This window comes from Belonocnema kinseyi, chromosome 8 (genome assembly GCF_010883055.1).
Source record: "Belonocnema kinseyi isolate 2016_QV_RU_SX_M_011 chromosome 8, B_treatae_v1, whole genome shotgun sequence".
In the NCBI taxonomy this organism is placed as follows: Eukaryota; Metazoa; Arthropoda; class Insecta; order Hymenoptera; family Cynipidae; genus Belonocnema; species Belonocnema kinseyi.
The window spans coordinates 89,650,400-89,667,192 of NC_046664.1; the positions used below are offsets into that span (position 1 = coordinate 89,650,400).

The following is a 16,793-nucleotide window of genomic DNA, read 5'->3' on the forward strand; positions in this document are numbered from 1 at the left end:
AATTTGTTAATTCAAATATACTCCCGGTTGTACCTGATTTTCACAAATAATAAACAAAAAATTATATTTAAAAAATTACGCAAGAAAAATTACTAAGTTTTAAAAAAGTTCACAAATTTAAAATTTCGAACAAAACTCCCGCTCATATTGTTCTTCACAGTCATACAACTACACATATATTTTCAAATATACTCATGAATAAAAAAGTTATAATTATTAAAAAATGTAAATAATAAAGCTGGGAACTCCGAAATTTTCAGATACCATTACAGAAATGAATTAGATGTGAATTAAAAAAAAGCGAATTAAATTAATTGTTTAGGTGATTATATATCTATTTATTTTTGCATGGATAATTATTTTAAATATTTGTTTTGCATTGGATTCGGTTCTCTAATAATATCGTCAGAATTTGGAATTTTTTAAATTTATTATTTATAATTTTTTTGAATTTTATTTTAATTATATCTTTTTTATTTAGGAATATTTTCAAATATATATTTTTATTCATATGATGCCCTTGCTTAAAATGACAGGTTGAAATCAAATTAAAATCGGAAAGGAACCGGTTACATTCCCTTCAGGTCTTTAACCGGTTCTATAAGGTTTTTATTTGGTCTTTAATTTAATTTTGTGAGATCTATCTGGGTCTACCCGGTCCATATCCGGGAAATGGTAATAAAAAATAAGTTGTTTAAATATTCTACCTGCGCCTACCCGGGTTTTATCTGGTCAATGGAAACAAAATGAAAATAATAATCATATAAAATTAGAATTCTACCCGGACCCTATCCGGTCTCTATACGGCAATCGACGCTTGTGAACCAGCTACCTGGTGCTACCCGGTTTCTATCTGGCAAATGGAACCAGAAATTAAAATAAAGATATACTTTTCTACCCGGTTCCTACCCCGTTTCTTTAAGACACATGGCCACTTATAAATTATTAAGTGAAAGTGTACCGGCTACCTGGTGCTACCCAGTTCTTATCTGGAAAATGGAACCAGAAATTAAAATAAGGATATACTTTTCTACCCGGTTCCTATTCGGTCTGTTTAAGGCAAATGGCCACTTATAAATTATTAAGTGAAAGCGTTCCGGCTACCTGCTTCTACCCGGTTCTCACCTAGCAAATGGAACCAAGAATTAAAATATCAATATACTTTTTTACTCGGTTCCTATCCAGTCTCTTTAAGGCACATGGTCACTTTTAACAATTTCAGCTCTTTAGTACAATCTCTGAATTTAACGATTTGGATGGTCATATACAATAGGAACCGATAACAAAAAAGTACATATTTTTGCGTTCCTGATATAATCGTCAATCATTTTAATATTCCTGATACATTTACTAAATATTCCTATACACTTATTCTTTCAATATTCCTAGATATTTCTGGTATTCTTGATATTATTTATAATCTCTAATATTTTTGATATTCTAAAATATTTCGAAATATCCCTAAATATTCACAAATATTATTGCATATTCCTCGCTTACCTTTTGCGCTCTACAAGTTTTTAAAGATTTCAAATTATACCAAACTCTCGCTTTCAGTCGCCCCGTTCTCAGCCTTCCTAGAACTGGTGGCTCACGCAGTTTCTTAGGAGAGTAGGACGAGAGCGGTTGCGACCTTCTATATATATATTACAATTGGAAACGAGTCAGCCGGCCCTCACTGTTTACGTTTCTGTCGTCCTGAAATCAGTCCAAGGCCATTTGAAGGCAACCCACGAAACTTGACTGAAATCGAGAGTTTGGTGTACAAAATATTTTCAAGTGTTTAAAAGGATTTTAATGAATTTCCAAATCATTTAACGGGATTAAAAAATTCTTTGAAATTAAAAAAGATTAAAGTTTATAAACGAATTTAAAAAGATTTCAAGTAATTTTTAAGAATTTAAAAAAATTTTAGAAGAATTCCAAAAAGTACAACAATATTCAAGAGATTTTAAAGACTTTAAAATAATTTTTATAAGATCAACAGATTTTTATTGATTTTAAGGGATTTTGTGGCATTTCAATGGATTTCATATTGCTTTAAAAGTCGGTAAAGGAATTAAAAATATTACAAAGTATTTAAAATTATTTCTAAAAAATTCAAAAGAGTTTAAGGATTTTCATGCAATTTAGAAATATTTTTATGTATTTAAAGAGATGTTCAAATTCCAAAAGATTTTGAAATATTTGAAAGAGTTCAAGATATTTTTAATGTGGGTAGAGTTTATATGAGTTTTAAGTTTTTAGAATAATTTTATAATATAAATAATGTTCTTAAATTCTTTAAAGTCTGTTAGATAATTTGAAATATTTGGAAATTTGTGGAAATCTTTTAAAATTGATTAAATTTCTGAAAATACGTAAAATTTTAAAATATTTTGAAATATTTTTTGATTTAGTTTAAATCTTGTTTACGCACATAAAATATACAATAATAATTTTTAACATTTCTAAAATCTAAAATCTTAGTACATATATCATTATAAGCGTTGCAATATTTTCTATAGAATGGGTCATAAAAATTTGCAGACGGCCTTGCACAGCTGTACGTTTTATTTCAAATTTTGTTTTTGATACTTCAAGCTAGGTTAGCCGAGAGGCTTTAGGCGTTAGGAATGCGAAACTTAAAGGGTTCGAACCCGCGGAGAATAAAAATTTGCATAGCGTGCGATTATAAATAGTGTAGTGATTGTATAATAGTAAATGATAGTGTACTTAAACATGTGAAAAAGTATTAGAATATAATGTTGATAACATAATAATACAAAGGATTCATTTGTTTGCGATGAAAAATCGGTTATCATTTTATAGAACTGTTCTCTATAGTTTCAAGACTTCTTCGATATAGACTGTATTTCAGCTAGAATTTTAGATTCAATAGAAATATTTTACGTTTTTCGTAACCTGCCTTTTAATAGAGAATACGTCACCGCGGTATAATACTCGTGTGGAAATCCGGTAGATGTTATCTGATCCCAGATAGAACCCAGTCAAGTGACGGGTATAAACTAGGTCCAATCCCGACTACAAACCGGATACAAATCTTGAAGGTTCCGAATGAGATCCGTATAGAAGCCGGAGATAAAAATATCAATCCAGATAGAATCCGATCAAGGACCGAGTATAAACCCGGGACCAAACCCGAGTCTAATTCCAATTGCGCCAGATAAGAACCAACTTCCATCCGGTTCTTATCTGGGTTCTATCCGTTATTTTAAGCAGAGTGGTCAAAAACACTAAGACCGGGAGTTTTTTAAAGTTTAAAATTTCTGTTTTGTTATAACTTGCTTAGTTATTTTTTCAGTATAATTTTTTTTAACAGAATTTTTTGTTTATTATTTGTGAATATCGCTTATAACCGGGAGTAAATTCAAATTTTTTATTTCGGAGTGAATATACTGTCAGTACCGACAGAAAAGTTCCCTGCCGGTGCAGGCAAAAAATGTTACGAAAATAATTTTGGTCAAACCCCTATCCCTCTTAAAAGTCTCGTGGGGGGGGGGGGGGGGGGGGTGAGGCACCCTTTAACTGATCACAGAAATAATGTTGGTCAAACCCCTACCCCTTTCCAACGTCTCATGAGGTGAGAAGGCACACCTTTCCGGCTGTTCTCAGAAATAATCTTGAAGGCAACCTGTGGCTGGTCGCAGAAATAATGTTGTATACAATAACAATGTAATAATGTAATAAAAATGTAATAAAGAATATAATGAAATTGTAATAATGTACAAAAACGTTATGTAATAATGTACCGGCAGAAAAATGTATTGCCGGTACTGAGAGAGAAGTTTTTTGGCGGTACCGGCAGAGCATCCAACTACCTTTTGAGTTCTGTAAATATTTTTTTTCGAATTTGAAAGTTATTCATTATGTGAATTAAAAAAAAATTTATTAGATTAAATCAAATTTAAAATCCTATTTAACGTCCAATAATCAAGTTAATGTATAGAATTCCTGATCAGCAACGAAACAGCGATTATTATTATTATTATTATTATTATTATTTACAAATCACCAAGAGCAACACAACTTTAAGTACTTAGAGAAAACCTTTTTCTCTAGAGGTACCGGCCCCACTACTCTCTTGAGATGAACAACTCCCGTGCTAGGCTAGTGTACATCGCATGGGCCACCGAAGCTGTTCCAGCGTGGGAGGCGGGAATAGAACCCGCAAGCCGACGAAGTGGATCCAAAGCCTACGCTTCAGCCCCCGCGACCATCGTCCCACCCATTCTTCTTATTACTTTTAAATGAGTATTTTATTTTAAAAAAAGTGAAATCTCTCAATTTCTTGTGAACCATGCAATATCGTCGCATAGGGTTATTTACCTGTAATGGGGTCCTATAGTACTAAAATTTACAGTAATGTGAATAAAATTGAAAAAGTTTGTTTTTGACAGGGCACTGAAATGAAATGGTATACCGCATTCAAAAATAAAATGTCCATAAACTTTTTATTTACTCGTATATATTCGTCCTCGTTGATGCTGTATCCTAATTTGAAATAATTGTATTGTAGGAGGTCATCGAGTGTTTTAATTCCATTATTTTGAACTGAAAGAATTGAAGTTATGAATCCGGAATAAGCATTGTAGATGACTAAAGCAAAAAATAAACTAGATAATAGGACAGCTTTTCCTGAGCGACTTTTTGGTGTCCATGGAGAACCTAAAATTAGTTCAATATAAATTTTCCATAATTTAATGATTATTAGGGTGAGTGATCCAGTGGCTGAACAGTCAACAGTGAATGAACACTACTGCGAAAAATATATAAATATAAGCTTTCAAAGTTAAAGTATTTATGAATCTCTATATATTTGAAATCTTGAAGTAGTTTTGAAGAGTGTAATTTACAATTCATTGCAGTAAATTGTTGTAAATCATTTTTAAAATTTCTTGAATATGAAGCATCATCGATTATGGTGAGTGATGGCGAGAAAGTCGTCGACCACTATAAAGTACGTGCCTAAGAAACTCCTTGTTTACACTGCTTTTACAAAAAAATTATTTACCTTTTCTGCACGTACTGGACCTTTAAATTGCCCGTGTTCCAGTAAACGAACACTGTGTTCATTTATTGGAGCAAAACTGTCACTCCGCAGGTCCAGTGAATGAACAACAGGTGACGGAGATCTGGCTGTTGTTTCGTTACATATAAATGAGTTTGTTTCAATTAATGTGACTATAAATATCGAAGCTATAAATATAAATATCAATATAAACTATAAATAGTTATGGTTTAAATGTATATTTTTGTGGTTAGAACATCAAAAAAGTACGCACGAACTAAATTAAAGGTAACGAAACTTTGAGTTAAGAAATTTAATACTTTTTTTGCATTTAGAAAACGTTGTTTAACTATAAAAAACATTAATTCGTGTCCAAAAAATCGCAGTTTTCTATTGTATTCACTAGATAAGAGTTATATATTTTTAAACGAAAATTTGCATTTTTTGTAAGGTTAAAAGAACTGGTAGAAATGTTTTAAAAATAAATATTGCTATAAAAAATTAGGAAAAGTTAACCTAGTTGTGTGTTCAACTTCTGTATTACCTCCTTTATTTATATCTAAATGTCTTGTGGTTTTTATTGAAATAATTTATTTAATGAATTTCGCAACGCTTTCTAATATTTTACATTATTTAATTTCTCATTTTGTAATATACCTATGTAATTTTATACCTAAATCCTAATTCTAATTTGTAGTGATTATAGTGTTCATTCACTGGTGCTCTACTGTTCATTCACTGGCTCACAGTGTTCATTCACTAGTGTTTTCGTTAATTTTTCACTATTTAATTATTTTTTATAAAGATTTTTGGTAAAAACAAAATTTTTTTATCGGATTATGAACTTTGAACCCTTAAGAATCTATTTTCAAAAGTTTTGTAACAATAATCAATTATTATAACGTGAAATGGACTAGTTGTAATCAGTGATTTCCTTAAGTGTTCATTCACTGGGTCACTCACCCTATTTATTAGAAATTTCTTGATTAATGTACTGAGGAACACTAAAAAAAGTATAAAAGAAATAGCACCTTGCATGCACATAATGCTTAAGCACCAAAGTGTTGCTTCTCCAAGTTCTGCGTCTCTCTCATTCTCATTGTGCAAGATCGCCTTGACTACATAAGTCGTAGCTTCCATAGCAGCTACGATCATAATAAAAGTGCCGGCAACACAGAGAAGTAGGCGATAATTAAATGGTTCCAAAAAGATATTTCTCATTGAACCATAAAAAGGAGGAGAATAGTAGACGTTTCTCCTGAAATTAAATAGAATAAAAATTAAGATTCGGGCAATATTCAAGCGTTATATAATATAACTGAAGAGTGGTTTATAGAATTTTTGAGAATATTTTCAGAAGATAACGTGAAAAAATTATATTCTGGAATATTTTAATATCTTCAGGAATATTTTTGAAAGTTCAAGAATATCTTAGCACTACAAAAAGTTTTAATTTTCTAAAATATATTCAAGTACATTTATTAATACTAACAGAAAATCCAAGTCATAATGACGAATGTAGACTAAAATTTTTTAATTTTCATGAGGAAATTGGATTGTTTTTATCACACCACAGTTATTACTACTTCAGTTTAAAATATTTCAAGGATTTCTGGAAGTTCTTTAGAATCTTCGTAACACTTAGTTTACTCGGACAATGAACTTAAACTCAGCAGATATTGTAGGAATAAAAGTTTTTTAATAACACTTCTTTATGCTTCATGTAAACGAACTGTGAGAATCTTGCACAATATTTATTCGTGGTAAATATTTATGAAAACGTTCTTTACTAATTTTCATTTTTTCTAAATATAAATAGGAATAATGTCCATAATTCATAATCTGAACAGAATGACAAGCTGAATTAAGAGAAAAAAAATTGTTTCGACTTTTTTGATTAAATAATAAAATATTTAGTCAATACAAAAGGATAAATAAACATACATAGATTTGACAAGAGGGTAGCTAAAGCTCATTTCTTGTTGTCTTTCAGTACTGATAGTTATATACCCTAATCCGATATCCACATTTCCAGACACAACATCTCCTAGCAAATCGCTCCAAGCTTTATTCGTCACAGTTCCAATTTTCTCGTAAGCTGTCACTTCAATCCTATAGATAATAAATGTGTCATGGTTCTTTCTATCAAGTTTTTTAAAGGCTACTTTCTTAATCAATATAATATGCTTTTTCAAAAATAAGCATCATCTCTAAACTACCCAGATAGTACAAAAGTCTCCCAAAAAATTCCTGGAACCTTCCAATGGAATTTTCCAGGAATGTTCAGGAAACTCTAATGCTATCCGGGTGTGCTTACGTAGTATTTGAAGAGTTTGCAATTACATGCATAAAATCTATAAGAGGCTCTATATTATTGATTTCTTCGTCACTCGCTGGATCCGTTTTAACATCCTTAGTACCATTATGAATACCAACTTTAATAGGAAAACCATGAAAATTCGTCCTCAACTTGACACCAAGGGGAGTTTTTATAAAACGAGTTTCTGGATTCCAGGCTCCAAGAGGATTTACTTGCATGCTCGAATTTTCACTCACACGTATCTTATAGACATGAATAAGATAAAAAGCCATTGTATCATTTTTAAGAGTGACATATTCCTTGTTTGTTTTAGGCGATGTTTTATCATCTGTACCGTTTTTCCAGGACTTCATTGTCCTCTCATATTGGTTATGTGCTTTATACCTTCTGAGCGAAGGACACGTTCTGGAACGTAAATATATAGAATACAAAAGTAAAAATAAATGCTAAAAATAATTTAGATTGAAATAATATTTAAAGTGATATCAAATTTGTACATATTCCAGAAATTATGAGATAGGTCATCCTCCTCGTCAGAAGAAAGAAATGAAGAAGCTATAACAACGTCACTATCAATTCCGATTCTTAAATCTCGAACAACTGAATCAATAACAGTGCTTGATTCATTGGTGGTCACCATTAACCAAGAAATATAATAATTGTAAAGTAATTTCGTTGAAGCCTACAAAAACAAAAAAACTGTGAGACATCACTTTAAAATTACCAAAATGTATAACAATAAAGATGTACATTAAAATTAAAATTATAATTAAATTAAAACTGTTCTAAATGTATACCACTTGAAGAATATTTTCATTGTCCGTCAAGTTAAGTCCGTCTAAAAGAACAACGGCAGCAACGCGATGTCTTCGAATTTCAAGAGTTTCAGCAACTTTTGAACCAACTCCAGGCTGCAGGGAAGTTTTAATTCCTTTCTCTCCGAGGCACTCTAGTAGCGGTCTTGCATATTCAAATGCACAATCTACAAAGCCATATATAGAAATTTTCCAAAATATAAGAAAGTGTATTCAGTTAAAATTATTAGCAATCTTTATTACTTTACCGTTCTCAATAAAAAATACGTACATCTTTTAAAAAAAGAATTTTTTTCAAATTGTAAGACATCCTATCTTAAGGGAAATATCTTTTCGCTTAAATTTTAAACAAAAGCTTTGCCTAGAATGTTTGTTAAACTAAAACTTGGCAATATCGAGACAAGAATTATTACAGATTAAATTTAAAATACAGGATTATATACTTTCGATGATAATTTTTTAAATGAAAAGTCTTCCTTCACGTGTCATTAAAAAATTTCTGACCATTTTGAGTTTAGTCCAAATTTTTATGATACAATCTGCCAAATATCTACTTTAAGAAAAATAAAGTTGGCTGAAGATTTCTTACATATATTTTTAAATAAATGAAATTTTTTGTTATTTCAGTTGTTTTAGAATCCAAACATATATGTGGGAAAAGTGGACAAATTTCTAGCTATATAGTTGAATTATTCACCCCCCCCCCCCTCCTTATCAGTTTTAAAACTGGAATTCTTCGTTTTGAAAATGCATCCGTTCATTCACGGACAAAATGTATTCGTAAAAAAGTCACGAACTTGTAGCTAGGTTTCGGATACAGGATAAAAAAATGAAACATTAAATCCTTATTTCTATAAAAAATGTAAGGATAAATTTCGAACTTTTTACGAACAGTTCGAATTTCCTATGAACAGTTCCTAAAAATTTCAGACCTAAATATAAAAAGGGGAAAATTTTATTTTCGCGATTTAATTTATATTTATTTATAAATTCGCAACTCTGAGGATTCGAAACCCTCGATCTGCTGATCGAGGCAAAACAATATTGGTATTATAAGACTTCTAGCCACTCATCAGACGAACCCGAACCACGCATACGTGTGCAAACACGCACCACGCGTGTGGGAGAGAGTGTGTAAGGGCCACGTGAAGGCAAACTTACTTCCTAGTTCCCAGATTTGTCGGGCAAGCTTCTGAGTGCTCTCTGAATCTTTTCCCAATCACTCGTAATATTTCTGTAATTATTTACGAAAAAAACTGATGATCGTTTTTAGACTTGTCATATCGAGTTCGTCAATCCTTTCTCAAAATTCGCAGATTATCTACGAAAATACATCAATATCCGATGAATTTTTCTCATATTCAAGATCTAGCTACTATACTTCGTGACTTTTTTACGTATACATTTTTTTCATGTAGAACGTCCAGTTCTCAAGAATATACTAATGTAAGGGTTTTAAAAATCAATTAGAATAATTAAACTTAATTAAAATAATGTTTTTTTAAGCATCTAAGAAAACTATAGTTTGAAGCTTTCACATTGGAACACATATATTTTTAACTGAAATTTAAGTTTAATTTCGCTCATGAGTATAACTATTGGTTTTTCTGAAGCTCAGAATTTGATGTTTTTCAAATTATGTAGGTTTTAAACGTCAAAATTTTGAACTTCAAACCCAAAAAATCTGCTTTTAAATGTATTAAAATAAAATGACAAAACTCATTAATTTTTTTTTTAATTTAATAGCTCATACAAAGTTGATAACATTGGATAAATTTTTTTTTTTTTTTATTAAGTCTTGTACAATAGAAAATTTATTTACGTATAAAGACAAATAAACCAAACATCGGAGAAAATTAGAAAATTTTTAAATTGTTGAGTGTATAAATTACAAATTTTTAAATTGGATAGTTTGCTATCTTTCTTGATTATTATTTATTAATAAAATAGTAAAAATAATCAAAGTCAATTATTATAAAGAAATTATTTTTTTCCTATAAATTTTTCATTTCGTTTTCTTTTGATAAAACTAGTAAACAAGTAATTAGCAAATCGAAGGAGAGTTGTAAGCAAGTTGGATGCAAGCCGAAGGCGAGCTGGAAAAGAGCTGAAGACGAGCCGGAAACAACTCGAAGATGAGCCAATGTCAAGTAGTGCGAGCTTCACAAGAGTTGCAACTGTCTACTTTCAGCACCTATTGCGCACGATATTTTTTGTAAGAAGTGTAGGAAATTTTTGATTTGAAAAACCATAAAAATAGATTTTTCGGAAATTTATGGTAAAATTACAAAAAATCACTGAAAATTACTGAAAATGTCTAAAAATTTAAAATATCCAAAGGTTTTTGAAAGAAATCCAAAATTTACGGAAATTTATGAAAAATGGTTAAATTTATAAAATTTGCGGATGTTTATGGGAAATTGCTAAATTACCAGAAATTTCAGGTACCCAAAAATTTCCCAAATTTTCGTTCATTTATCGGTAACTTATTGTAATTGTTCAGTCATTTATGGTGACTTATCACTTTGGGTTTGCCCAATCACTATCCACTACTCACAATAAGTCTCTCAAGCGTCACATCATAATGAATTGAGGTTATAATACCGGTAGTCTCTGGATAATTTAAATTTCTGGAAAATTTCGTTAGTTTACAAATTCGCCGAAAAACTTCTTTTAATTGTTTCTTAAATCGAAAATTTCCTATATATGTTAAAAAAATGTAATGTGCATTAGGTGTTAAAAGTAGACAGTTGCAACTCTTGTAAAGTTTACAGTACTTACCCTACTGAAAAATCCTATATAGGAACCTACTTAGGATCCTATATACTATATAGGATCCTACATAGGATCCCATATGTTTGACCTATAGGTACCACCTGGGAGATTGACTTTTCGCTCCCGACCTTCACAGGCAGCCACCAGCTGAGGGGAGCGACCGTCCCCTTCCACGGCACGGACTACGTCAGTAAGTCCACCAATGTCCAGCCCTTCTCTCCGCCACCCTTTTCTTTAGAGATACACTGTCGTGTGTTTTCGAAATGTTGAAATTGTCGAAATGTTTTCCATTTCATTGAAGTTTTGAAAGAGATTCAACTTCAAACCCAGATTAAATGTAACAGTTTTCATTTGCCTAATAAATTTCAGAACTGTGAATCGAAACGCAAGCATTCATTTGTTTTAAAACAAATTTAAATGTATCAGTCCAAAGAACTTTCGAGATTCACCTTTGTTGAACTAATATCGGATTATTATGGCAGACTCAAAAAGTAAAAGTATAATTAATAATCAGAAATTGAAAAGGACAATTTTAACAATTCTTAAAAACTAGTAACTAAAGTAAAAGTAAAGATTTATAATATTTATATGGACAAATTTCTTATTTGAATTACTTTGACATTGCACTAAAAGAAATTGCTTGAGGTTGATGGCAATCCGAGTTTGCTTGAGAATTCCTAACTGAATTAGAAAGAAAATTGTACTGTCGCAGCCATACGAATTTGAGATTTATAACCTACATATAAGAAAATAACCAAGCCTAATATGAAAGGCAAGTTTATTTGACTGAAATGATAGTTAGGAAAAGTGTAGTATTAGATATAAGATTAAAATTTCAAAATATTATAGTGTAGGTACAAGAATTTTATGCCTCGGTATTATGGCTGTATTGGATGCATACTTTTATCAACTATTTATTTGAAAGAACACTGCATTTAAGTTTTGCATTGGGCATCCGGCTGTTTGCTTGATTCAGCCATACCAATAGATGTATTGTAGCGTGCATGTCATGTGAGATTGATGAGCCGAGGAGGTGCGCGTCGACTCGGCATTAGTCGCCGTCTTCAGATTTGTTTTATAGCAAATGAGGTTAGTGAAGACGCGTTTGAATACCTAATTCTAAAATTTGTACGAGATTAAGATCTATTGAATATTCTATTAAACAATTTCTAAATAAATGATGTATTTAACATTTATTTGCCTTTCATTTTTGTATCTTCAGAATAATATTTGAATTTTATGTATACAATAAGTCAGGATTTTGAGGTAATTTTGTTATTTTACGCCTGATTTCAAAGGAAAATTCGTTCTACCACAGCCATCTTATGTTTAAAAATATCTGTTAGAACAAATGACTGAAGCAGTAATATTGCTTCAGTAATTATGGTATGGGTAAAATATGCAAACCGTATCGCTGTAGCTGAGCGAGCTAAACATTATGGTTGGAATAACTGGAATTATGCGTGTATCGTCGAATTATTTCTTTCAGTGTGTATAGTATTGTATAGTATTGACACGTGGATTAGGCCTACTGGGGATACCACTAAAAAACGCGCGTTATCATGCTTTGGCTCCAGGGTGGTGCGGAAAAAGCATACAAATCTATTTCCAATAGAATTTCAGATATCACTGAACTAGGAAGGGTGAGGGAAAGTAGTAATAGAAGAGGATAGATCCGTAGTCCGTGCAGTGGAAGGGGACGTTCGCTCCCCTCAGCCGGTGCCTACCTGTGAAACTCGGGAGCGAAAAGCATACTACCCGTGCCACCTATAGGCAATGATATATGATCCTATATAGGGACCTGTATAGGACCCTCCCTAGTAAGGTAGCTAATGGTACCTAACTAATGGTACCTCATAGTACCTAATGGTATATATGTCTCTAGGTGCTCCTGGAGGACGAAAAAAAATTCTGCGCAGCTGTAGGTGCCATAGAATACTACTGCGCATCTGGATATGGGCCCACACGGGAACATATACAGGATCATATACAGGAGCTTATATAAGATCCTTTATAGAATTCTACGTAATTTCCTGTATGTGGCACCTAGAGGTGAAATATATAGTTTCCTATGTAGGATCCCTTTGTAAGATCCCTATGTAGGATCTCTATGTAGGTTCTTATATAGGAACCTATATAGGAATTTTCAATATCGGCTCATCTTCGGGTCGTTTCCGGCTCATGTTCGATTCGCCTCTGGTTCGTACAGCAAACTTCACTCTCGCGTCGAACCGTCTACTTTTCGCACTGGTAGCACAATATCAAGGTGTCCTAACGGTACACAGTAAAAAGAAAGTGTTTAAAATGATACCCAAATCAATATCATTCTGATATGCAACAAAAATGATAATTGAAGAGCATTTTGATCCGTCGAAGAGAATGATCGACTTTTGAGATCATCATGATCTGATTCGGGATCTTGTATGAAGTCAAGCCAAGATGGCTGACTTTCTTACAATACTTTAGCTCATATTGAACCTTTTTATGGTTTCTGATCGTGCAGTGTACTTGAAAAGTTGAAAAAATAACGAAATCTGTTATTATAAAATATCACCTGTTAAGTGTAGTTGTAACTTGCGTGCGGTTAGATACCACTTATAGGTTATGTCGTTATGACACCGAAGCCAATAATTGGCGGCCATTTTGTTTAGTCTGACATATGAACCAAAAAATGAGATCAAATTGATCCGAATGGAAATTCATTATGATCTCGTGATTCAAATGATCGCTGGAGCAAAATGCTCTGCAACAAAATTGATCCTTTTATTTACTGTGTAGGATACCAACGCACGCGAAACGACTTGACATTACTGAACCAATAATATAAACAATAAAAAGCTAACCGAGAAGTTGGCGCTAGGAAGCCTTGCTCACGGAATTGAGCAAGATGAAGCTAGAAGTTGGCCAAAAGTAAAAGGTGCACGTGAGAAGTGACATGACATCTTCATGCTTTGCTCGCCCGAGATAAAATTTTTATGATTTGAGGGAGCAAGCAAGCTTCTTTTAGTTTTGGCCAACTTTTAGCTTCATCGTGCTAAATTCCGCGAGCTAAAACTTTCTAGCTCTAACTTCTCGGTTAGCTTTATATTATTTATATTTTTGATCAAGTATCATCTAGTCGGTCGCATGCGTTGGCATTTTATCATTAGGACACTTCGATATACTATTTCACGAAACATAGTAGAAATTGTAAGTCAGATGTAACTAAAAATAGTGTCATATGCGAAATTTCTCATCCACACCTAAAATTTGATTTTATGGTCGAAAGCCCGTTTCTGGTAGATGTAATGTATGTATAGTAATTCATACCTTTTTAACCACATATTGTTTATTTTATCATGGTGAAAAATCACAATGTTATAATCAAAAGAATTATTAAGTTTCTCATTTGTTCATATTTTTTAACTTTAACAACAATTGAATGGCATTTTCAAAAAAAGCTTTTTTTGGCGTTAAACATATTGAAAGTACGTCCAATTACACGCGTAACAAGGGCGTACGCGGAAAAGGCCAGGGTGGGTGCTGTTGCCCACCCCTTAAGTGACCGCACGTTTTTATTTTTGGAATATTTTGAAGAAATTCGAATATTTTTCATTGCCCCTCCCCCAATCGAACTCCTGCGTACTTTTTACGTCCCCTAATCGATATCCTGATTTCGCCCTTGACACGTAATGAGCTTTTGCGATAAGAATTGACTGAAATTTGACTGATTTATCAAACAGTATTTGCAACGTTTTAATACAACTTCTTATTTTTCCGTACTAGAACTCAGAAGGAGAGGTCTCTGATTTAACGGGGGCTTTACAGGTTGAAAACATATTTGACGCCTCCATTCAATATGAGTATATATGCTGACGGCGCCGTTTGAGACATTATCTAATATGTGCCAAGTAAGAGTCTATCTGAATTTTTGGGGATTTTGTGGTATGATTATATTTTGGTAGAATAGACTATTCTGCACCATCTGATTTGATATTAGACAATTTCATAAGGTAAAAAGTGAACAAAAACGAAAATATAAGTGAAGGGTCCGCGATCTAATCCTGTCAACTGGCATGTCAGAAATTTTACACAGCAAAGGAAAATCGTTGTTATTTTTGCAATTTTCAAATTTTTTTAAACTTTAATTTTTGTTCATTTATTAGAGAAAAATAATACACGTTACTTTTATAATATTTAAATCAAAGCTGAACGTTATATTACAACTGAAAGCTATTTATATATTATCCACAAGGGGTCCAGCGGTCTAAATATGTTAGCTGTAGTGTTCTACCGCTGGTTTTCTATTGTTTTTTCCGGATTCGCATGTTTCTGCGATATTTTTCAAGCTGTAAGAAAGTTTTATACGTCAAAATGTTTGGATTTGCAAGCCGAAAATAGATGTGCTTGCAAAAATTAAAAATAAGTTATTGCAAAAATTTTCGTAATCGAATTTTCGTAACCGAGAAAAAAAGTAATCGAGACGCGTCGCTCACTTTTGCCTTTGCAGGGATCTGTAGACCGCGGACCTATACTCTAGTTAGCAAAATGCGATTTTCAAAAATCCATAAAAAAAACTAAAAGGATTTTTTCCGTTTTTCTGGTAGGATTTTGACTGCATATAAAAAATATTCCAGAAAATACAAAAAATTCAATTTCGAAAAAAATGTCAGTTAACAGGTTTAGACCCCGGACTCTTTTGAGTCATTTTCCGTGTATTATGGATCTACGTGCATTCTAAAACAAGGTCCCAGGTGTAAATGCAAGACTGGCCAAGTACAGATTGCCGTAGTCTGAGTAATGGATAATGCTCCGCAGTACTGACATGCGGCACAGCACAGTACTGCACGCCAGTACTGCTTTTGTACTGACAAACTGCTGGCATGCAAAAATTGCCAGAGTTAATTTTCAAAATGATGAAAAATCATTTAATTGTTTTCAGCACGCATCTACTTCATCCATTCATCATTATACAATTCCATAGAGTCCGAATGTTGTTTATAATTTGAAAATTCTAAATTTCACGCAAACTTTTCAGTTATTTGAAATTCCCACTATTCCTATGCTTTAACGATATAAAAAAGTACGGTTGCGAAGTACTATGGGCGTATGCTCGATGGGTCAATTTACTCGTACTCATTTTATGATCATTTTGCTTCCTTCTGAACAAAAATGTCAGATACAGTATTATAGTACTCCTAATATGGACAAAGTTTTTCTTGTATATACAGAATACAAAAATTTTTTAGAAATTCATAAATCGGTAATGGTCGGTGATAAAAGGTTCAACAATAGGTCAATCAATACTTCTCAAGGACGCGGACAAATACTCTACATTTAATATTGTTGTATTATGAATTAAAAAATGTTCTCATATAAACAAAATATACAATTCTTTTGTATTCATAAATGTTAGTACTGGTGGGCCATAAAAGGCTTATCACTAGGTCAATCGATGCATCTCAAGCAGGCAAACAAATACACTGAATATAATATTGTCGCATTTTTAATATCAAAAAAGTTTTTCTTATATAAACAGAATAAATGATTCTTTGAAACTTCATAAATCGGTACTGATAGGAAGAAAAACGTTAGGTATCGTAATGTTGTATTTCGATTATCAAAGATGTTTTTCTTATATAGACAAGGTAAAATTTTTCTCTTTAATTCTCTAAACGCAAAATAAAACTACTTATAAATTGTACACACACACGGAACTTTTTTAAAAATGCTATTTTTGGGGATCTGAGGTCGAATTATATCAAAATATGTCATAAAAGTATACACCACACTCTCGCTTTCAGTCCAGTGTCGGGGGTTGCCTTCAAATAACCTTGGACTGATTTCGGAGAGATCGAAACGTAAACCGTGAGGATCGCCTGACTCGTTTCCA

General features: G+C 32.3%; 2 protein-coding genes across 2 annotated transcripts in view; one reads left to right on the forward strand and one right to left on the reverse strand.

Moving 5' to 3' along the window:
* The window catches only part of LOC117178063, a 16,050-nt gene extending 8,071 nt beyond the window's left edge, over positions 1–7,979 (forward strand). Inside the window, exons 7-8 of the mRNA XM_033369281.1 lie at positions 7,645–7,743; positions 7,838–7,979. The gene's annotated coding sequence lies outside the window, so the exon portion shown is untranslated. The remainder of the gene's footprint in view (positions 1–7,644; positions 7,744–7,837) is intronic.
* Positions 1–11,027, reverse strand: part of LOC117178062 (glutamate receptor 4-like) — a 15,350-nt gene extending 4,323 nt beyond the window's left edge. Inside the window, exons 1-7 of the mRNA XM_033369277.1 lie at positions 10,928–11,027; positions 8,129–8,313; positions 7,829–8,013; positions 7,329–7,736; positions 6,956–7,123; positions 6,043–6,269; positions 4,463–4,668 (exon numbers count right to left, since the gene is read on the reverse strand). Coding sequence (XP_033225168.1) covers positions 4,463–4,668; positions 6,043–6,269; positions 6,956–7,123; positions 7,329–7,736; positions 7,829–7,971 — 1,152 coding nt within the window. The 5' untranslated portion in view covers positions 7,972–8,013; positions 8,129–8,313; positions 10,928–11,027. The remainder of the gene's footprint in view (positions 1–4,462; positions 4,669–6,042; positions 6,270–6,955; positions 7,124–7,328; positions 7,737–7,828; positions 8,014–8,128; positions 8,314–10,927) is intronic.
* Between the last annotated feature and the right edge of the window lie 5,766 nt (positions 11,028–16,793).